The 21,592-nt window shown below is 35.9% G+C and overlaps 1 protein-coding gene across 5 annotated transcripts in view; it reads left to right on the top strand.

Annotated features, from left to right (window-relative positions):
- The window catches only part of ATG7 (autophagy related 7), a 113,898-nt gene that overhangs the window by 73,980 nt on the left and 18,326 nt on the right, over positions 1-21,592 (top strand). For 4 of the 5 annotated variants that reach the window (XR_016470065.1, XR_004169060.2, XR_016470066.1 and 1 more), the window contains exon 19: positions 20,269-20,317. Coding sequence is in view for 2 of the 5 variants with exons in the window: in XM_031609141.2 (XP_031465001.2) it covers positions 20,269-20,301 (33 nt within the window). In the remaining 3 variants the exon portion in view is untranslated. Of the gene's footprint in view, positions 1-20,268; positions 21,589-21,592 lie in introns of those variants that run through there. The other variant, XM_090148061.1, reaches the window with a different exon arrangement.

The raw sequence follows: 21,592 nt of genomic DNA on the forward strand, positions 1-21,592 counted from the left end.
TGAGTAATTGCTATGATTCATGAGATAAACTAAGGAGAGTATCCAGACTGAGCTAGAGCAATACAGACAAAAAGTCTGTAACTACATAATTTTCACAAGCTCAAGTGCTTGTGAAATACAAATCATGCTTTTCATACAAACCTTGAACAAGAGAAAGTATATACTTCTAAACAAATACTAAGTTGTTGAGAAACTTCCTAATTTAGTGTTTACAGCTAAGGAAAAAAAATCAGCAACTTCTCACTTACACACTTCTCACTATTTTGTGAAATGGCACTTGGTGTTTTAGTACAGTGTTTTTTAGAGTAGATTTCAAAGGGTGCACATTTGAATTAACAGTGATAGTGCACTGATTAAAAACATGGCAATTCACATTTATTGTCTAAGTTGTTAATGTACAACATCATTTGTTCAGTAAGAAGCTATGCGGTATTGAACGATCAATTTAGTTTATGAATGCTCTGGGAACATTTTTGAGTTTCCGTTTCTCGGTCTTACAGCACGAGTAAATGAAAATTGATTCTAGCAAAGGCTGCTGAAAATAGAATATAAATTGGATTATTTTTTCTAGATAAACTCGGAGTAAGGTTTTAAAATTCTAATTGGGAGTAAAGTATACGAAGCTTGTTTAAGTTGCAGTTCTTTTAACTGTATAAAAAAGCAGTAACAAAAAGTGTGGGTAATGTGTCTTACCACATTGGTTTTTTATGTGTAAGTAGGAAATGACTTTAAGGTTACTTGACTTACATTTGATAGTCAGTCTGTGTATCTAGATGCAGTATGTATATATATGCTAATTTAAGTCCTGTCGCTTTAATCACATAAAATGGTGGAAGAGTTTTAATTTCTGAAGTAATCTTCAGAATGTTTTTGCAGTACTGCACTGTGTACTCTTGCAATATCTGAATCTTAAAGCTCAGCTACGTTTTCTGTGCTCTTGCTTAGGTTAAGCAATGGATGCACTATTTTGTAGAAACAATTATAATTGACTTCAGCTACTTTTAATTATTTGCCTCAGGCTACTAACTTAACTTTTCCATTCTCTGAATAGTAACCCTGACAAGAAGTCTCTCTGCTTCCTGTTCTTAATTTTTGCCTGACTCTGTGGACTGCACTGTGTGACTTAACTTTAAAATGAGGTGGTGTGTGTTCCTTCCCAGTCATAAGACATATCGCTCTATTCCAGGAAACACCACCCACTATTGTTTCCAAGCCTTTGCAGATCTTATGTACATTAGGTAATTTAATTGTGATACAGTAATTAAAACCAGAAGTTCTTTTGCTCCCCGCAAAAATTGTATTATGTTTTTTTTTTTTCTAACGTATTTTTTTAAAGATTAAAGCATTCATGTTTTAGCATAGTTAGAAGTAGACACAAATATATTTAAAAGCAATATAGAAATTGTAATGCAACTATATTGTTGATACCTCAACACAGAACATTTGGTTCTTCTAGCTGTGTGACTGGCTGTTAATAATATGTATTCTTAGAATTAGCACACAGTTGTTAGTTTAGGTTAGCAGTTTCTATCCCTTTTGCAAGACAGCCATCCCTGCCATTTTTCAGAATGTTGACTGTTACTCACTGATTTCTTACTAACCATCAACTTACAGATGGGAAGACAACATTTTTTTTCAGAATAGTTCATATCTCAGGCAACTTTTTTAATTTCTCATTTAAAGCAAATTCAGAAAGCCCTGCTATAATGGTAAAAAAATTTTAATATTACTGTAATATTAAGAATGGAAAATATGTGCTAATCTTTGTTGTTGCTGCAGAGACAGCAAGACATGGAAAAGTACATTTGTAGAGTGCCCTCAGCATTCAAAAGGCTGTTGAATGTTTAGAAAATCCATGCGTGTAAATAATCCAGCAAGACATGAACAAGATTACTTCTATTAACCTTTTTAAAACATGTTCAGAAGAGACTGAAACAGGAACTGTAAAGTGTTAGCATTAAGAATCTGCTTTCAGTTGATGTGTAAGCTCTGGAAATGCATCCATCTTGTTATATATGAGAATTGTTTCATGTCTTTTCTCTTCTTCCTGTAATCCTGATGTCATTACACCTCAGCTTCTAGTTCTGTCTGTCATTCTAAAAGATCTCTGAAAATAGCAAATTATATTAATGTGTTATGTACTGCAAATATACGAGTATGATGATAACAAGCTACAGTGGGGAAAAAAAAGTCTTATTTCCAGCTGAAAATAGCAAATTATATTAATGTGTTATGTACTGCAAATATACGAGTATGATGATAACAAGCTACAGTGGGGAAAAAAAAGTCTTATTTCCAGCTTTAATTTTTACTTAGTACTTTTAGGTAGTAGTAATAGTAATACCCTCAACTTTTTTTTTTTTTTAACTTGATTCTTATTGAAGCAATATAATTAATTTCTGTAAAAGAAATATTACAGCTTATCTTAAAGCAGAAAATAATTCTTTACTTAAGGGGAAAACCTTGGTGAGTTCATGAACTTTTCCAACAGTAGGATTAAGGCCTTGATGTGCCAAACTTATCAAAGACATTATTCTGTTATTGAAGATGAGAAAGAATAATGTGAGTGGTGTTTTAGTACTAAGTCCTTACAAGCTTTTCATTCAAATGTTTGCATTAACAAGAGTATTGTATAATGAAATCTGTAGAACATGTTGCAGCGTTGTATTACCTCTGCCAAGCAACATCAGTGTGCATTTCAGCTGAAGAGACGTGCTGAATACTGAAACGAGTCTGAAAATAAATATTTTGATTGGCCACATCTTTAAAATGTTTTAATTGATTTTATTAAGCCTGGCGTTCTTCCAAAGCTGCTGCACAAATACATTTGGATCTGATCCTTCGTCGTTTAAATAAATGCCAAAATTCCCACTGACTTCAAAGGGAGCAAAATTAAGATCTTAGTCACTGGAAGACACGTTCTGATTTTATCTCTTGAACAGAAGAGTCATACATCATAGGTTTTTTTTGAAAGACAGAAACAAGTATCTGAGGGGAAGTAGCGACTGAGTGAGTTGTCTTCATTTGAATTAACGCTTTAAGTGTTTATTTGTTTACTCTGTGAAGACAGCCTAATGTTAAAGATTGACTCTTACTAGACATACTGTTAAGCCACCAAATACCAGAAGCTTACTCATAACAAGCCAAGTTCTGTAGGTGTTTAAACTGTCCAAATTATCTATTGACCACGCTTTAAAAATTGTCGCAGTGATGCTCTCTTAAGTTTGTTGCCTGGATCCGTTAGCTGTGGCTGCTGCAGTCTAAGGAATAAACTCAGAAATGTTTGTTGAGAATATTATTAGACTTACTAACATAGTTGGAAAAGCAAGTTTCTCTTTTGTTTCACTGTCATCATTTTCCCACTTCTTAAAAAATTTCTTTTCCTTCAAAGGTAGGTCAGTTTCCTAAGTCATTTCACAGTGCAGATTCATAAAACATTGTATGAGCCATCCCCGAAAGTGTGATAATCTGCAGCAGTAGGCAAGAGTGAGCAAGCAGAAAGCTTGTTAGGCTGATTTCTCTGCCAGAGCTTACTGCTGGAGTCTTAATTGGTTGAATTTATCAGATGATTGGAGAGAACTAAAGTGGTCAGGGCTAAGTGTGGAATGTGAGCTCAGAGATGGTTTGATTTTATGGAAAAAGATGGGTGATTTTATGAAAACTATTTTGTTGCTGATAGCTGGATATCAACAAAAATAATTTTGTTGTGCTTTTCACTGGAATATTGGCTCCAGAAAATTGTTTTCTAGAACTTTCTAATAGAAAACTACCTGCTCAAGTATAGCTCTTTGTTATCTTCCTCCTTCCATATTCTGTGTCTGTCCCTTGCCATGTCTCACTTTCTCTGTATCCATGATGGCAGCTATATCCTCTTAGAATTTTTTTAGTTTAAACACAGTTCTCCTGCTCCATCCCAAGCCATCCATCAGTTGGATTTTTTGTTTATTTGTTTTTGTTTTCAGTTCTATTGGTTTATAATATAATTATTTTTCTTCCTTTGTATCGCTATTCACAAGTCAGCTAATATACAGTATCTGTTAGAAATAGTTAAGAATTTTGGTTTGAAGAGGGAATTGCAGGTAGTTGTCACTTTGTTGGTTGATACTTGCCTCAAAATATTTTGAATGTAGAGATGCATTTCTAAATAAGCCAGAATATCCTGCTTGCAGGACGACAGTAACTGCTAGGAGCACTGATGAGAGTGAAGCTTTGTAAGGCACGCTGATTCCTTCCATAGGCGATACAAAGGCCTTCGCTTCAAGTAGCAACATTATGGTTAGTTCAAACTTGTCTTATGGAGTCATGGCATCATAACAGGAGTCCTGGAGTGCTACTGTAACATGGTTACTTAATAGCAACGTGTTCTGAAGAAAAACAGTTACAAGTAAAGCCAGTTTTAATTATTTGACTCTCCGGTGACAGTTCGCGTGTAGTTATTTAATGGCTAGATACTGTGCAGAAGAGGGGAGTGGGAGCAGTGTGTTTTGAAGACAGTCCAATATTTGCAATAGCATGTAACTCGAAACAGTCTGAAGTTTAAGGTTATGAGGTACTAATGAATGCTGCACTCCAAGTTGGCTACCGTGTTTCAGCTAACAGATGGTAACCTCTCACTGTGACAAGCAATAGTCGGGGTGTAAGAACGTTTCTGCATTTTTTTCATCGTTAATTTTTACAGAAACGTTGGCACAGTTACTATCTGCATAACAGAAGTTAGCTCCAGTAACTTGCTCTTGTTACAAGATGCTTAGGAGAAGGCCCTCATGCTAGATAGCACAGGTAAGACATATGAAAAACTCCATAAGACATTTTTGTTTCCAAGTCAGGGTATACAAATGTGTGCAGGTAGAAGAATGTTCTTAGTATTCCAAAACCAGACTGCAGGTAAGAATTTCTGTTGATGACAGGCTTTTTGCTAGTTAAACAGAAAAAGGTTTTCTCTTTGAGCCAGAGTAGGGAATTTCATTCAGCTGTGAAGACAGCTGATTTGCCTTGGGGAACAATGTGTGAAGAAACAGATGTCCAAAAAAGGAGAAGCATTAGGGAATAGAATAATAGAAATGGCCAAATAAGAGTTTATAAATGAAGCATGTGAAAGCTTACTGTACATAAAGTAAAATCAAATTTAAGATTACTACATGCCATGCAATATCTTAAAGGACTCATCAAACTAACAATGCTTTTGTATTCACAGTATTGATTCAAGCTTTATATGACTGCAGAAAGTCTTTGTCATTTTCAGTAAGAGCATGTACATCATATACATGTAAAGTTTAAATTCTTGTAATGAATGTTGCCTGGATATTTCTTTAGGATATTTTCACTGTATTCCTTAGAACATGCTGTGTTCATAAAAAAAAATTAACAGCAGGAGTTCAAACTGCAGTGTTAACTCACTTTGTGCTTTGCAGATTCCCGAAACATGCTCTCTATAGATCTAATAATGTCTCCAATTATAAATATTTATTTAAAGCTAATGGGAATACTTCTGCAAGGTTTTAAGTAAATTACTGTTTGGGCTTTCTGCTCTAGCTTCTTGTGAATATTTATCTGCATTTTGGCAATTATTTTAAACATTGTATTTGAGAAGGCTTATTTGTGTGTAGTAAAGGTATGAGACGTACTCTGATAAGCACTACAGCCTATTGGAATTAAATGCAGTAAAATCTCTTCCTATTTCAAATTTGCATTGTTTATATTCTGCTGCTGAAGCTGAGCATTTGCTTGCTATAACTTTGCAGGAGAAAAAAATCTCATTACCATGTATATGTAGGTCAGCATAAAACATAGGACTTGGATTTTGTCTCAAGAAATTCTCTTCATTTCTTTGTGGCGTGTTTGTTTTGACTGTTTCTGAAGAAAGGAAATGCTGTGATTAAATAAGCGTGATTGTATATCAAAGACATAGAATTGTTTCCAGTGATGTTTCTTCATCTTTATGTTGCAAGAACAATTTTAATGAATTTGATTTGTAATTACTGCCAGAGCAACCATTCTGAGTCAAGTCACCATACAGAAAGTAAAAATACAGTAGGATAAATACAAGCTTCCACAGGAGAGAAAAATTATGTTCCTGCTTGCCTAGTGTTAACTCCAGAACCTTTTCCCTTGCCCCTCCATTTCTGATTTCTGATTCCTCCCCCCACTCCTATAGCCATAAGCACTAAGTAGTGTTGACACTGGCAATCGAACTGTCTTATTTTGAGTATGAAAGAACTACTTTTATCATTTCTAATATGCAGCCTAGGGCCAAAACAGACAAAGCAATTTAAAAGGACTGGGTTCAGAAAGAGGCTGGAATTCCCATTTTACAGCCCTTGGGAATATGAGTTCAGTATCCAATTCTAAAGCAGTTATTTATCGTAATGACAACTGCTGATCTGTCTGTACTTGGTCAGCTGAGTTGCACACTGTTTGATGGCACCTAGCTCTTTGCCATCCTTCCATTAAAGAAAATAAAACTGATTAAACAATACAGGAGCTACCTGTATTGTGTTATCAATTTTTTTAAACTTCTAAAATAATTTTATTGTGTATTAATTGAAAAACTTGGTCTAGAAGACACTTCCAAAGAATAACCTAATTCTTGATGTAATGTCAGTACTGAGGCCTGCTTGTTATCAGGAAGCATCCTTGTGTGGCACTATCTTTTTCTGTCCAGGATCATATCTTTTTTCAAGTTCCTTGTGGTTCTCTCCCTTCAGACTGTGTCCTCTTTCTCCAGTCTTATACCTGTGTCTTATCTTAAGGAGTTTTATAGTCTAGTAGCTCTTTGTTCTTTATTATTGTCAGTCCGTGTGCTTTTTATGTGCACCCAGCCATGCATCTTGTGACCTATTTTTCAGTTTGTTTTAAAAAACTTTTCACTTTATATCATTCCCCTTTTGATCTGTCATCACCACTGCTGTCAGCTGACACTTTTCTTTTACTGCAAAAGGCGCTCTGTCTGTAGTGGTATTAAAGCCCTAGATAATACCTTTTTAATCTCTGTTTCTACGAAGCACTTCTGATAATCTCCTAAAGCCAAGAATGTAACTATATCACTGCTGCTACTTTGTCCTGCTCATCTGATATTCCCTGAGTCTTAGTTCATGAGCATGGAGAAATGCAGTAGTTATCTAATTCCCCATTGACTCACCATGTAATTTTCCAGAAGTTTTTACTGTCTTTCCAAACTTTGTGCATGAACTTTAATAGCTGGAATAACTAGGAACTTGTTCTGTTGTATGGATGATTTGTTGTTTCTCTTGTTAACGGCACTGCCATCAATTATTTTTTTTTTACTGTTTCCTCTAAGACAAGTAGTGTGATGTGTCTACCCAGCTTTGTACTGTCATTCATAGGTTTTTCAGGCTGGACCAGACTCTGAGGAACCTGATGGAGCTGTAGGTGTCCCTTTTCGTTGCAGTGGAGTTGAACTAGATGGCCCTTAAGGGTCTCTTCTAGCTCAAATGATTCTATGATTCTGTACAAAAAACATTTCCTTGCAACATTTCCTTATGGTTCCAAACCGGCCCTTCTCTGTTCACCAGAGGATCAATATGCCACTTAGCTCTGTGAGATGGAGAGATCTGAGTGCAGTGAGATTCATGTAGTAACTTTTGTAGAGATTGACCACATTGCATACATCACTGTGAAGCTGCTCTCTGCAGAGCTGGCACTTCACATATTATTTCATGATCAGTTCCTCAGTTCCATCTTAAGACTCCTTTCCTTCCACTATTGAAATAGAGGTAGAAGAGGAGTGTTAAAAATTGAGGTACCAGAGCAGGGGAACATTTGTTTGTTTGCAAAGTACAGAACTACCCTTGTTCCTTACACAGCTGATTTATGTAAGATTCACCCCAGTGTTGTTTCTGAATATCGATTTGTGTCTTGCACCTCACTGTTTAGGTGAATAGCTTTCAGCTGTCTTGGGACATGGATAAAAAACTTGCTAGAATATCTCAGAATTAATCCTGTGCTTCTTGTCCCCACCCTTCTTTAAGCCAAGAAACCGATTTGAATTCATCTACCAGTTTGTCACTGCTGCCTGTTTGTTGTGCTGTGGTTCACTGTGCATTTTAAATATATTTCTGTTGTCCTCAATGGGCACTGAAACTTTGACTTCTTGTTTTGAAACTTCACTGAGGCATACTTAGATTCTTACAAAATCCCTCACAGACATCAGTGTGTGTTGGCACTGCATGTCTATTAGGACTCGGAGATTCTTTGATTGCTCATTCATGAGCTTCTATTAAAAGATCACTTGTCTTTTAGCCAGGTGTATGGCCAACGTGTGTAATGGCGTCCGTATGTGTAGTGCTCTTGCTGGCTTAAAAACAAGCTTCAAGAACTGATTGACCTATGTGGAAACAGACTGCACAGATGTGTTGTAATATCCTTCCCACTTCAGCAGACATGACTAAACAGACTTTGTCTGCTCTGAACAATTAAGATGTTTGCCAGTGTGAGCAGGGCCCCATGCAAGTTCCAGCTTGTTTCTGACTGGTAGAGGAGTTTTTCAATTTGTGCAGAAATATTTCAGCTCTTTGTGCTCTTTCCATTTTACAGTTTACTCAGTAACTTTTAAACTTTGCAAGAACCACCTTAGGCTTTGCATAAAGAAAAATACTTCCTCTCTTCTGACTTTTCTAGTTTTTCTCATACCTTGGAAGCAGTATTACATGGCCACAAAAGCAACCCTTTCTTTAAATGAAAACAAAATAAGAAAACCCAGTGATGTTTATTCACGACAACAGTTTTCCTGTCACTGTGACTCAGGATGAATTTGAGAACCTCTTCTCAGAATTTTGCCTTATTATGAAGGCTCTTGAGTGTCAGAGTAGAGCTTGATATCCACAGGATGCAAATGAAACAGCTGATGATGTGTAGCTGATTCCAGTAGGAACTCTTTGCTGTCAAATAAGGCAAGGAGCAGAAAAGTCACTTCTGTCAGGAGGATACTAATGAAAGCTCTGAGGAAAATACATTAGGTTTATCACACTGAATAGTGTAGTCACTGTGGGTGTTGGTCCTGCAGTAAGTTATTACAGATGCATGGCTGGACCATCTGCCTCCTCCGAAGGTGTGGCTTCCAGTGTGAGAAGATTGGGTTGTCCTCAGGGGGTTTGAAGATCAATTTGTCTGCTGAGGTTGGCTGGCAAACCAGTTCAAAGTCTGTTCTCCAAGGCTGACCTGTTGCCTTTGGGATAACTACTTTGTTCTCATATCTGTCTGGTACGCTGAAAAATTTTATGACAAATTTGAAATGCCGAACACTTTTTGAAGAAACAGCCTTAGAGTATGAAACATACTTATCCAAACCTGGGATTTGATTGTGAATGTATTTTTTTTAATCAGTATTATCAGTTAATATTAGGGAAGCATTCTTTGTTCTTGAGATTTGATTTAACTTTATAGATAAATACAAAAGTTTCTATGAGCAGCTATTTCCCTTACATCACCAAAATCACCCAGAGCAACAATACTTGAATATCAGACTGCCAAGAAATGACTACATCAGACTACAGGAGTTAATCATTTTGCCTTTTGGAAACCCTTTGAACTGGAAAAAAAAAGTTGTATGACTTTCAAAAGAATAATTACAAAGTACGGATTTGTTAATAAGTACAGTTCATTTGTTCTGTATTAAAAAGATTAGACTGTATGTGGCTAAAATTTTGCTACCTAGAGTTTTCGGCTGAGAATAACTTCACCACGGTACATGCTGAACAGCAAATGGAAGAGAAATACAATACTAATCCCTTTCCCTCACCAACAAATAGGTCTTTAAAGTAAATAAGATGTAGTTAAGATGCTAAACACACTAGAGGATTTAATTAATCGTGATGGATGTAACTTAGTCATCTGAGTAACATCAGAATTGATACAACTTGAATTGTAACACTTGACTACCAGTTATTTGGTATTCCTGAATGTGTTGAATTTGATTTTGAGAATTATAAATGAACAAGTTATAAATGTGTTATCACACAATTTTGGTTGAGGATGTATCCCTTGTGGATAGATCAGTGTGGGAGAACATCCTGTGATAAAAAAGATGAGTGAACAACTGATGCACTCCTTAATGGCAGAATGATATGTAGTGTAACTTAAGATAGGAGATGGCTTGGGCTATCCACAGAAATAACATACAGTCAAAGACAAGGCTTTGTGATGGGAGAATATAGTGCAAGCATAAAGCTAGAGAAGAGAGAGAAGTTAAATATATATATATTTGTAGTTGGAATAACTGATTAAATGGTAGATCTGTGCTTTGAATTGGATTGAAGCAATCAGCATAGCCTGCAGAACACTGAGAATATCACAGGGATTTAAAGCATAAGATGTTGTGGACTTTGCCAAGGACCTCTGGACAGGCAGGAGAATGTTAAAAATGTTTTAAAGTCATCAGGATGTATATCTCAAAGAAAGGCAGAATTTTATCTAATGCCCAGGATGGCTAAAATTACTGAGAGGAAAGAGAAGGAGAGGATTTCAAAGCAGGATTGACTTGTGCTTAATTAATACTTCCTCACTTACAGTAAGGAAAAAAAATATTATTTCTTTTGAAACTCCTTTGCTCCAGTGTTGTTAGTTTTGTAGCACCTTAGATCCACTACCTGTATACAATATGACTTAGATTCTGATTTAGCTATTTAGAAAATATCTCCTAGTAAAAAAAGAAAATAATGGGGGAAACATCTATCTGTGCTATGAAATGTATATACATATATATTTTATTTTTTTTTTAATGCAGGAAATCAAAGCCTCAGTTCTGAGTTGCATGTTTTTCACTATGAGGAGAAAGAACTTTCAATAAAATTTTCATTTATTCATTTATCATACTGGAAAAAAAAATGGTAGAATTACATTACAACTTTTAAATAAATTCTGTGATAGAATAGCAAGCATTTGAAAGTTATGCCCAAGAGATGTGGTCAGCTTTGTAGAAAACACAAAATTGTATCACTTTTCTGAGCTTCCAGTCAGGATGTGTTGGAAGAGCACCACTCCTGGAAAACCCATACCTCCTCTTCGAGGTTTTTAGCGTTCTGATTTTTTGTCTTTGATTTTTAGATGTCTTTGCTTTAAACAGTAGATGAATACAGCACTGATTTTTTTTAAAGCATACTCTGAAAATATTATTAAATGTTTTATGTTCATCAGAATGCTTAAGAATGGAGCTGATGGCCAGAAAGACCTTTTTAGTGGGCACAGCATAATTATACCAGTTTACACAAAACAAATTCTTATTTTGGAACCAAGGTAATATATTGCCAAAATAAAAATATTATCAAAATATTTTTTGTAAGGTGTTTATTTTGGATAAAATCATTTGCCTGAGAAACACAATGTAGTCAGTAAAGATAAACTTAGGTTTCTTAAATTTGGACCTAAAATTTGAATTAATATTCTGAGAATGCTCCTCAGAATTTTTTTCAATTTTGAAAGAGGGACTGCAAGCGATAGCTCAGTGTTTTTCTAATTTGTAAGAATAGCTTTTGTCTTTCAGTCTGTGTCATCTTTGGAGCATGAGGAGCAGCTGAGGGAACGGGGATTGTTTAGTCTGGAAAAGAGGAGACTCAGGAGAGTCATTATTGCAACTCTGCAACTCCCTGAAAGGAGGTTGTGGTGAGGTGGGGGTTGGTCTCCTCTTCCAGGTAACTCATGATAGGATGAGAGTTACTCATCATAAGCTGAGCCAGGGAAGGTTCCGAGTGGATTTTAGGAAAAATTTCTTCTCTGAAAGAGAGGGACAGGCATTGAAATTGTCTGCCTGGAGAGGTGTTAGAGTCACCATCCCTGGCATTCAAGAAACACGAACATATGGCATTTAGGAATGTGTTTTGTGCGCATGGTAGTGATGGTTGGAGTAGATGATCTTAGAGATCTTTTCCAGCCTTAATGATTCTGTGTTCACCTGTGAAGTACTTGTAATCATTTATTCCTTTTAATTTCTGCTTCTTACGTTCGGTAAGGAATTAAAGAGCTTTATAAACTGAGTACAATATAAGGAACATTCACTATTGGAAGATCCTTTTCCTTTGAACGTAACATGATCTTAAATGTTTATAAATGAGTATGACTTTGGCTTTGAATAGATCTGAAAAGAAAGCACATCATCAAACTGCTGCTTGAGCCTGGTCTTTTGACACAAAAGGAAAAGCATGATCTGCTTTCAGCTGCAATTTGCTGTTCTGGGGATATTTCAGCTGAATTCTGTTGTAGCCAGTCATCCCTTGGCAGCTGGCTGGAAATCACAGCATGAAAGTATCTTCCTATAGGCCTGCCATATTTAAAATTTTTTGTGTTCCAATTTAAAAGGCTTAATTGTTCAAAGTTATGCAGACCAACGTCTTAAGTATATTCCAGTTTTTTCCTTGGGAGGAGGTGGTGTTGAAATGAAAAAAAAAAAAAGAAAATATTAATTTGGTGCCACAGAGAGGTAAAGTACACTTCCGTAGGGCAGGTGATCTATTGCATGCTTTATGATGAATATAGTAGAAAAATGCATTGAACAGTCTTGGTTTATATTCCTGTTTTGAAAACACACTCAATATACTTGCTGCCCTGAAATCAAACTTTTTAAGCAGCTTCTTTCTCTTATCACTCACAGTTGGATTAACATGTTCTTTCCGTGGCCCCTGTTGATCCAATAAACTCAGTGTAATTGCATTTATATAGTAGGAAAAAGATCAGAGTAGTCCCATATGGGGAAAAAAGGCCATTCTAAGCCAAAACAAGCTGTTTGGCTTGTAAGCAATTGGAAACCTTTGCTGTAGCACATCTGCAATGTACTCTGCATTGCAGAGTTCTATAACATGGCGTGCTGTATCATTTGAGTTACTGTGGTAAAACAGAAATCTTACAAGTAATAATGCTTTGCTAAGCTTGATTAGACTAAGAGAACTTAAATAAAAAGAAAAAAAAAGGAATAAATAAAAAGATTGTTTTGTATCGTATAGATTATATTGCAGGAGTTGAGTTTATTGCTCTTCAAAATAGTGAATTCAATTGAATGAATTTGATTTTTTTAGTGGTGAAAAGTTTTCAGTACTTAGAGAAACAAATTGCTTGGCACAATCATGCCATTTTAAACAGTTCTGTGTCATCATGTTGAAATAAGATTCACCTCCAGTTGGGAGCAATTTCAAACATTGCTTTCTCACTGCATTGTGGAAATGAAAAAGGCCAACAGGAGAGCAGGTGGGTTCCACTTTGGTAAAGAAGATCTAGCGGGACAAATACATCGACAGAAAGGGAAAATGAGGGAATTAGGTAAGGAGATTTGATGGCCTGGAAAAATACAAGTATTCCTAGATTTGCTAGCCCAAACAGGTGTTGGAATGATAAGGTCTGAAAATTGAAAACACTTTGAAAAGAGTTATAGAATCCTAAGTCATGCAAAAAACTTGTAAACAGTGTAATTAAAATTCTTGTTGATTCCATTCCATATTAATGGCAGTGATTATCATAATTCAGATGTTTGTACACATTTTCAGCCTAGGTTGGACTTGTGATTTCAGAACTGTTTCTTGTGTCTCTTAGTAGGTTTGTAAGTGAACTTCAGACTACTTATATATAGGAAACTGTAATGTGTGGACATTGCAAATACTGTAAGAGTGAGTCAGCATGCTTGTAGAAGTCTGGCTTTGCTGATGCACCTTGTGCTTCCTTGTATTAATTTCCTGTCTGCTTGGAACAATAGAATTCTAGTAGAATTAAACCATAAACCTTATTTGCCTGTTGTGTCTCTGGAACATCTCTGCCTTCACTATGTGAATATTTTAATGGTTGTGCTTTTATATTGATGCTTGCTATTTCCTATTTAATATTTATTTCATGTTATTTGATAAACATAACAGGAAAAGTGATGGGTAAGGTTGTAATAATTGTAGAGGAAAACTGACGTGTGAGATTCCGATACTCCAGTAAATTTTAAAATTGCATTGCAAGAAACAAAGTCTGATTGTTTCTGTATAACATTGCATTGTAGAACCGCAAACCATCTTCTCTCATTCACTTAGTTTCAGACATTGTTTTGGTTACTGACTATTGAAAACCATTCCTTCTGCATAAGAGGAGCCACAATGTGGAAATGTAAGCTGAGAGAAATGGATTTGTTCAGGTTTAAGAATGCTAAGGGGAGAATATTTAGGGTTTGTTTTTTTTTTTTTTCTCAGTTATCTTGTGGGAATCTACTGAGAAGACAGAGGTGCAGAATGAAAGCATGAGAGGCAGCAGGCACAGAATGCAACGTCACACATCCCAGTTAGATAGAAAGGGGAAAAAAAATCAGCATAAAAACTTAGCTGGCCCAGGTCCTGAGCCCCATCTAGTTGGTCATGCCCTGAGGGGAGGATTGGACAGAATGATCCCCACAAGTATCCTCCAGTCTGTATTTCTGTGACCCTGTATTGGAAGGCTGCGTGTACTTTAAGTATCGTGTTTTATAAGCTCTTTGTTGTTGTCTGAATTGTTTACCTCTGAGGGTCACTTGGACAGCTCGTATATAAAACTGCTGCTCTTTTTTTAATCAGTAACTGTGAAATGTTTGATTTTGTGTGACCTGCAAGCTCATTTACACGTCTTAGATATCAGTTACACAGTGCTTGTGAATTTGAAAGATTGAGTGGAACATGACAAGCTATTGATTTACAGCAAAACAAAGTCTGTGTTGTTAGAATAGAATATACTCAGATGTGTAGATGGTAGGAATTGTTCTGACATCCATTTATGCATATGATCAAGTTACAAGTTCATGAAAGTTTAGAGTGAATTTGCATTTGCCCATTGTGAATTTTTTGCAGGATTTAGAAATTAAATGAGTATAAATTTACACATCTTTTTACATTTAAAAATAGAACATCTAGGCTCATCAGAAGAGCCAAGAAGATGATAAAAGAATTTGAATGTATACTTTTATATACACTAGTGTTTTTAACTTCAGTTCAGTCAAAGGATTTATATCAGAGCTAATCTAATTTTGCTATGAAAATATTTAAATTACCTTTAATTGAAACTCTTGTTGTGTTTGGATAGTGGTAGAAAAATGAAGTTTCAGATTCCACACCAAAATATGCTGATGGAAATTATCACATCTTCTTGATGGGGGGGTCGTTTGCTTTTGTGCTGCTTTCTTCTCAGACTTTAAGAGCCTGAGGAAAAGGCTTCACTGTGGAAAATATCCTCAGAGGTAGACATCATTCCAACAGCTCAGATGCTGTGCCCTGAAAAATGGCCTTTGCAACTGCAAAGCACTTGAAGAGGTTATCCTACTTTGGAGGAGGAAAGAAACTGGCTTTGTATTTGCTTGCTTCTCTGCTTTGTTTCATCCTGGAACAAAGAGAAACAATGAAAGGAAATGTGTCAAAGGCATTTTAACAGCAAAAAAAACCTTTGTATACTTTTTTTTTTTAATTGGATGGTTATAAAATCTTTTAATGATGTAAAAAGCAAGCGAGCAGCTTTCATGAATGTTGTCATAAAATAATTTGATAAAATAAACTGTAAAAATAAAAAATACTGATTACTGTTGAATGCTATGTTCTGTATGTCTGAAGCATAGTTAGAAGGCACAAAGACATTTTTCAACTCAAATGTTTACAGCGTAAACAAAAAAATCTTTCTGTAGTGTTTACTTGCCTTTTTTTTTTTTTTCTACTTAAGTATTTTTGAAAGTATGTAAAATCTTCAGATGCCAGTTCTGCAGGAAATAGTCTGGTTTCAAGTGTGTAAGCTGACTAAGATCACATGCTGAGGAGCTTGCTGAAATTGCCTGTTAACAAACTGTTGCAGTAAGTATAAGTATGTGTAAAACCTGCCATGGGAGAGGATGTGTTGAGAAAAAGTGTGATCCCTCTGTCCCTAGGTCTTACAACACTTTGTGCTCAATCTAAAGGATACAAAAATGGAATAAACAATAAAAGGATAAAAAATCAAATGCTAGACACTTGTATCTTGATAGAATAGAGGGCATGAGAGAAAATCAGTCCTGAAAGGTGATCACAGGGCTCTTTAACATACCACAGTTGCCAGGATGGAAACCAATGGGCTAACGTTTGCAGTTCATATGAAAAGTGAGGCTACACATGCAAGAGAAACACAGGGAATAATTATTGGTGTTGGTAGTCATCAAAATGAGGATGCCTTGTGACCTTGACCTAGATTTTAAGCTGTGGCTATTGGCTGGAAATACAGAATTTTGCAATGTCTATGAAGGGAAAACATGTGTCATACACCACCAAGGAGAAAAGCATGAAGTTGGTGTAGTTGAATATTATTGCAAGGTATGAAACCATCTGAACAGGAAAGACTGTGAAGTTTCCAGCCAAGACACAAAAAAAGAAAACTTGTGTTAATAGCATGAGTGCCAGGAATTAGTCATCAGTGTGGACTAAGTAGGTATGTGCATTGTGTACAGGAATGTAGAAAAATTATCTTCTGTATTTGGGATATCTCAGCTTGTTGAATGGAGTATAATTAATGTCTATGGCCCAAACTGTAAGGTAAATTTGATTTTGGCTAGTTTTGTTATAGAAGTAAGCAATCACTTCTGGGGAAAACAAAAACAAAAACAACAAACAACTAGCTATATCCTGCAGGAATAGAAAGCTGTTGAAGCAGAACATGTAAGTGTGGATTGGATGATGACAAGTTCTTGTGGAGGAACCACTGCCAGTACTGCAGAGTAAGCTGTTTCTACTGGGAGCAGCAGGGAATGCTTACTTAGGTGCACTAACTTCATTTCTTAGATAGCAAAGAAAATTATGTAGAGTGCTGTGCAAGCTCTGTCATGCAGCTAGGTATAAGTTCTGGGCAAAACTAAACACTGTCACTGCTGTAGAATGCTGTCTCTGTGTTGATTGTGCATTTACGGTTTTTTTTCCCCTGGTGCAGAGGGGGCTGGTTAAGGAATTGTTTAATATGCAGAATGCTTGAAGTTTGTTTTCAGTTTCAGTAAGATGAAGGGTAGTGCTTACTGTGCATCAGGTATCTGAGATGAAAGAAGGGTGCTGAACTTTGTAATTAGCATCCCCTCAGTCCGTACTGAAAAGCTTGAAAAAGCTGCATGTTGGAACTGGAACATATAATGAATTTCAAGTTGCAGTTTTGTTTCTGTGAGTTTCATCTCCTGAAAGATGCAGTCTCTGACCCTGGAAGAATATTGAGGAGCCACACGAGGATTGTTGATGCAGCCTGCTGTGCTTAGTTCCTTGAATTATACTGTATAGGTTCACAAATACTTTGTGGAATTAGATTGTCAGAAGTTCGGATGTATAAAAGTGTCTTTAATGTAGTGCCTATGAAAAAGCTCATGCTGTATAGACATAAAATAATTTACTTTATATTTAAACATATATTTGAATATATTCTTTTATCATTTGTTTCGCTTCCCTGAATAAGGGTGCATTTCTAAATCAAGATGCAAGATATGATAAGATGTAATTGATGTGGGAAGCTGCATGTTCTCACGTGATAGCCAAGAGTGCTGTTTGTTACATGTAACATGTAATTTTCAGCCTCACCTCTGCCAGTAGAATTTTTCTTACTCTAAACCATATTTGGAGCATTTATAGCACAGTAAATACTGAGGTTTGCAAAAAGGTATTCCAAGGTTTTCTAAGCAGTGTGTATTTGATGCACATGTGTGTAAATTTATCTTAGTTTGGTGTGGAAAGCAGAGTGTGGGGGTGGTGTGTTTGCTTTGTCTCTCTTAATGAGGTGGCTGTTTCTGTGCAATTGCTGCTGGATCACTGCTGGCAAGAAATTCAGAAATTCTCTTAAGGATGTGCTGATATTCTTGCAGGTTTGTTTATAAGATAAACAGAAGTTACCTATTTGAGTTACTTATGTTAATTCTAGGATGCCAAAAGTCTTGTTTCCATATGTGAATGCTAAGTTTGGAACCATGGCCATGGAGGTTAAATTTCAGGTACCAGCTGTTATTGCTGCAGGAAGGAAATGCAAAACTCTTTCTCTGTTCATTAGGATTATTGAAAATGCCAGGTGGAACTGTGTAAAATCATTGGGAACTTGTGAACAGTTGAGTTAATACACAGGGTTTTTTCCCCATTCTTCCTATGATGTAAGACATTTATACTTGTCATTTTAAGAAAGCAACTTCAGGAATTATTTTATCCTGAATAGGCATAATTTGCATCTGACATTTAGGAACCTCTCCAAAGAAGTTTAGATATGAAAGCATGTGCTTGAAAAAAACAGGTGCTTCGAGGTAGTCTGTCCAGGCTTTTTATTTATTTATTTAAGAGGTTGGATGGAGGTTGACATTGACAGCTGGTTTATTATCTTCCTATTTTATGACTAATCCTGTCATCACGTGTAGCTGCATTTAGATTGACTAACCCAGGTGTGCTGCAGGACAGAAGAGAAGTGAAAGCAAAATCCAAATTCATGGCTTGAATTGGGGATCACATTCTTGGCACTACACTCATTTTGAACTTTATCTTCCCTGGCTTTCTGTATTTCATGATTTCTGTTCTGCAGTAATTTCAGTGCTTTGAAATAATAGCCAAAATTTGCATAGCCATGAAGCATGTAGTCTAAACATCTTTTTATGCAAAAGTGCATAAAAAGTAAATACTTTCATGTTGAAGGACTCCTAGGAAATATATGTGTTTTAGATGGAAAAATTATTTAATTGTTATTCTTTTCTTCTTACTTTCCTGCTATTATTACTAATGCTGTATTTCAGGGGTCTTTGTTTCTCGGTGTCCATGACTAGCTTATGTTATTCAGATAGCAGAATACATTTCAGAAGTAAGGTTGCTCCCACAGCCAGAAGCCTGGGTTACTTAGGAGGCACTGTTGGCTGTGCTGTGTGCTGGAGCTCAGGAGCTGTGCTTGGACTGTACGTCTTCAAGTTGCTTGAGGCCTTCACAAGGGCCCTTAATAATGAGAAACAACAACAACAAACCTGCATTTCTTCCCCTTGATTTCGACAAAGAGAAATGACTGTGTAGTTAGAGCTGCTCTTTGTGCCAGATGGACTGTTACAGTAATGCAAGCATTGCACATGAACATGTAGAGCCAAAAGGCTTTCTGAGCTTTACAGAAACTATGGAACAGCAAGACAGTTTCTGGATGGAAGTATTTTCATATCACAAAATTACTCATGTCACTGGCACCCTTACCAGCCTTTCTTTGTGAAAAACAAACAAACCAGCAAGTACTTGCCTTCTCACCCACACTGCTCAGATCAGAACTGATGATGGGAAAGCACAGAGCAGAGAAGCTGGCACTGCTCCCAGTGCATCTGCTTACTAGATAAAGAAGACTTTTAGGGATCTCAGTCTGCTTTTTTTCACTTCTGCCTTTGATTCACCTCATGGCATTTATTAAAGTATTTATTGCCTTTCTTTTGGAGTGATTTTGGGGGTTAAAATCTATGGGATTTGTTTTCAAAAATTAGGCTCAACAAAGATGGGCTATCAGTCTGAACTTTGAATTTCTTACTTACTGCCAGTTTGAATCATACCATAAACACTATTTAAAGATTTTGTTTTTCGTATTTCTTTTCCACATCCTTGACCCTGACTGGTAAGCTGGACATTTGTGTTTGCCTTGGCAAGCTCCAAGCTGCTCATCTAGGGCAGGATGAAAACTCTTTTTTCCTTTCGTAAACAAACTGTTCCTTCAGTATTTTCCATAAGGATTTACACCACCATTTTGCAACGCTTCTAGGAATTGAAAAAATCCTGCCATTCAGAGTTTTCATTTTATGGTTTGTAACACTGCAGAGAAATATTTGAGCAATTGCTTTCTGGGGTTGGATTTTAAGAGCTTTTTTCAGAACGTTTTCAAATTCCAGAAACATTACATTTTGTCATAAGGATTTTTATTAAAATTATAGTTATTTTTTTCTATTAACTATTCAATGTTGCTGTGTTGAACTCTGAATTTTTTTAGAAGGATTTGAAAGATATTGAAGGAATATCTTCCTATTGGTGGCAGGTTTTGCTGGCAAAGGTGAACTTTTCTGTTCAAGTGATCAGAACCAAGTAGTTCAGAGCCAGATCTAGCTCAAAGCTTTGTATCCATGTTCTTCCTGATCACAGGCTACTACAAGCCTTTACTGAGTGGAAGGAGAGTATTTACCATGAACTAAACCTCCAAAAAATCATAAAAAGCCATTGGTTCTAGTCAACAGTCTTTTAAATAGTAATACTCTTTCTTTCAAATAGTAATACTAATTTTATAAAGGCATATTAAAAGTGCATTTTAACTGCACAAACTAAAATTACACTTCCTTTTTTGTTGCAGATCTGGGACATGAGTGATGATGAAACAGTCTGAAAATCAGCTGAATAAGGTGGAAGATGACCTACTTTAAACTGCATTGCTGCCTTTTATCTGTTATTCGACAAGTTAATGATTGCTTACCCATTCTAACTGCAATGAATATGAACGATTGTAAACCACATACTGGCATGAATATCTTCACTGTGAAAGCAGTCTTTTCTGGATATAACTCTCCGTATTTTCATTTTTATTATGTAAATAACCAAAATAACGTGGTTATGTTTAAATCTTATTCCTTTTTTTTCCCCCATTTTCTTAATAAGACATGTATAAAATTCACTGCTTAAGTAAACTTTGGTATTTCATTTGTTGCATTTTTTTATTTTACTTGTCAGCAGACATGTCTGAGTAGCTTGTCTAAATGTTTTTTCTTCATCTTTCCAACACTTGTGCACCTTTAAGTAGAGTTCGTTATTAAGACTGAGAATATTCTCCTGTTGGGAAATAAACTGCATCTTTACCTATGGGAGAGCAGGAGTAGGGTAAAAACCTACCCTTACAGTGTATGTCACATTGCTTTCTAGTTCAAAGTACATATTTGTAGTGCAATTGATTCCCTTTTCTTTATTATAGTATAATTGTTCTTACCTGTGCCAACAGAGAAATTATTCTCTGTAAAGATTTCATAATTTCATTCTATGGAAGAAATGTGGTTTGACTTATATTTACACAGGGAAGACCAAAATGGATCTGTATCATACTTATGCTCTGCTGAAGTTTAGAGAATGTTCTGCTATGTAGTAAAAATTGCTTTGAGGATGAATCATTGATTCATTAAAACTTGTAGTTAAATGTATTACTAAAATAAGAAATTGATTTTCTAACTGTGCCATTCTTGGTTGCTGTTGTATACTACTGTACAGGTGTTAAACACCGATTCTGATTTTCATTTTGACTGGAATTTAAGTATTTCAATTTCTGCAGCATGAGGAATGGCTTCAGATACTATGGCTGAGACTGTGAGAATCTTTGGGTTCTCAAGGATTTGTAAAAATGGATTTGTAAAATAGCAAAGTAACTTACTACAAAACTGAAAGCAAATCTATTGTTTTTTATCTTGCAATAGGATTTAGAAGTATAATTGAAATTCGTTTTAAGGCTTTATGTTGTGGAGACTATGGACTAACCTGCTCAGAAAAGATGGCAGAATTGCTTTTTGTGGCAAACAGTCTTTATTTCTATTATACGTTATGAAAATGATTGACCAACTAGTCAATCCAATTAATTTAGCTTGGTTTACATAAGCTCTGAATATCCGGTGCAGATAATTCCACTGCTTCTCTCT

This window comes from Phasianus colchicus, chromosome 11 (genome assembly GCF_987193195.1).
Source record: "Phasianus colchicus chromosome 11, bPhaCol1.hap1.1, whole genome shotgun sequence".
Lineage (NCBI taxonomy): Eukaryota > Metazoa > Chordata > Aves > Galliformes > Phasianidae > Phasianus > Phasianus colchicus.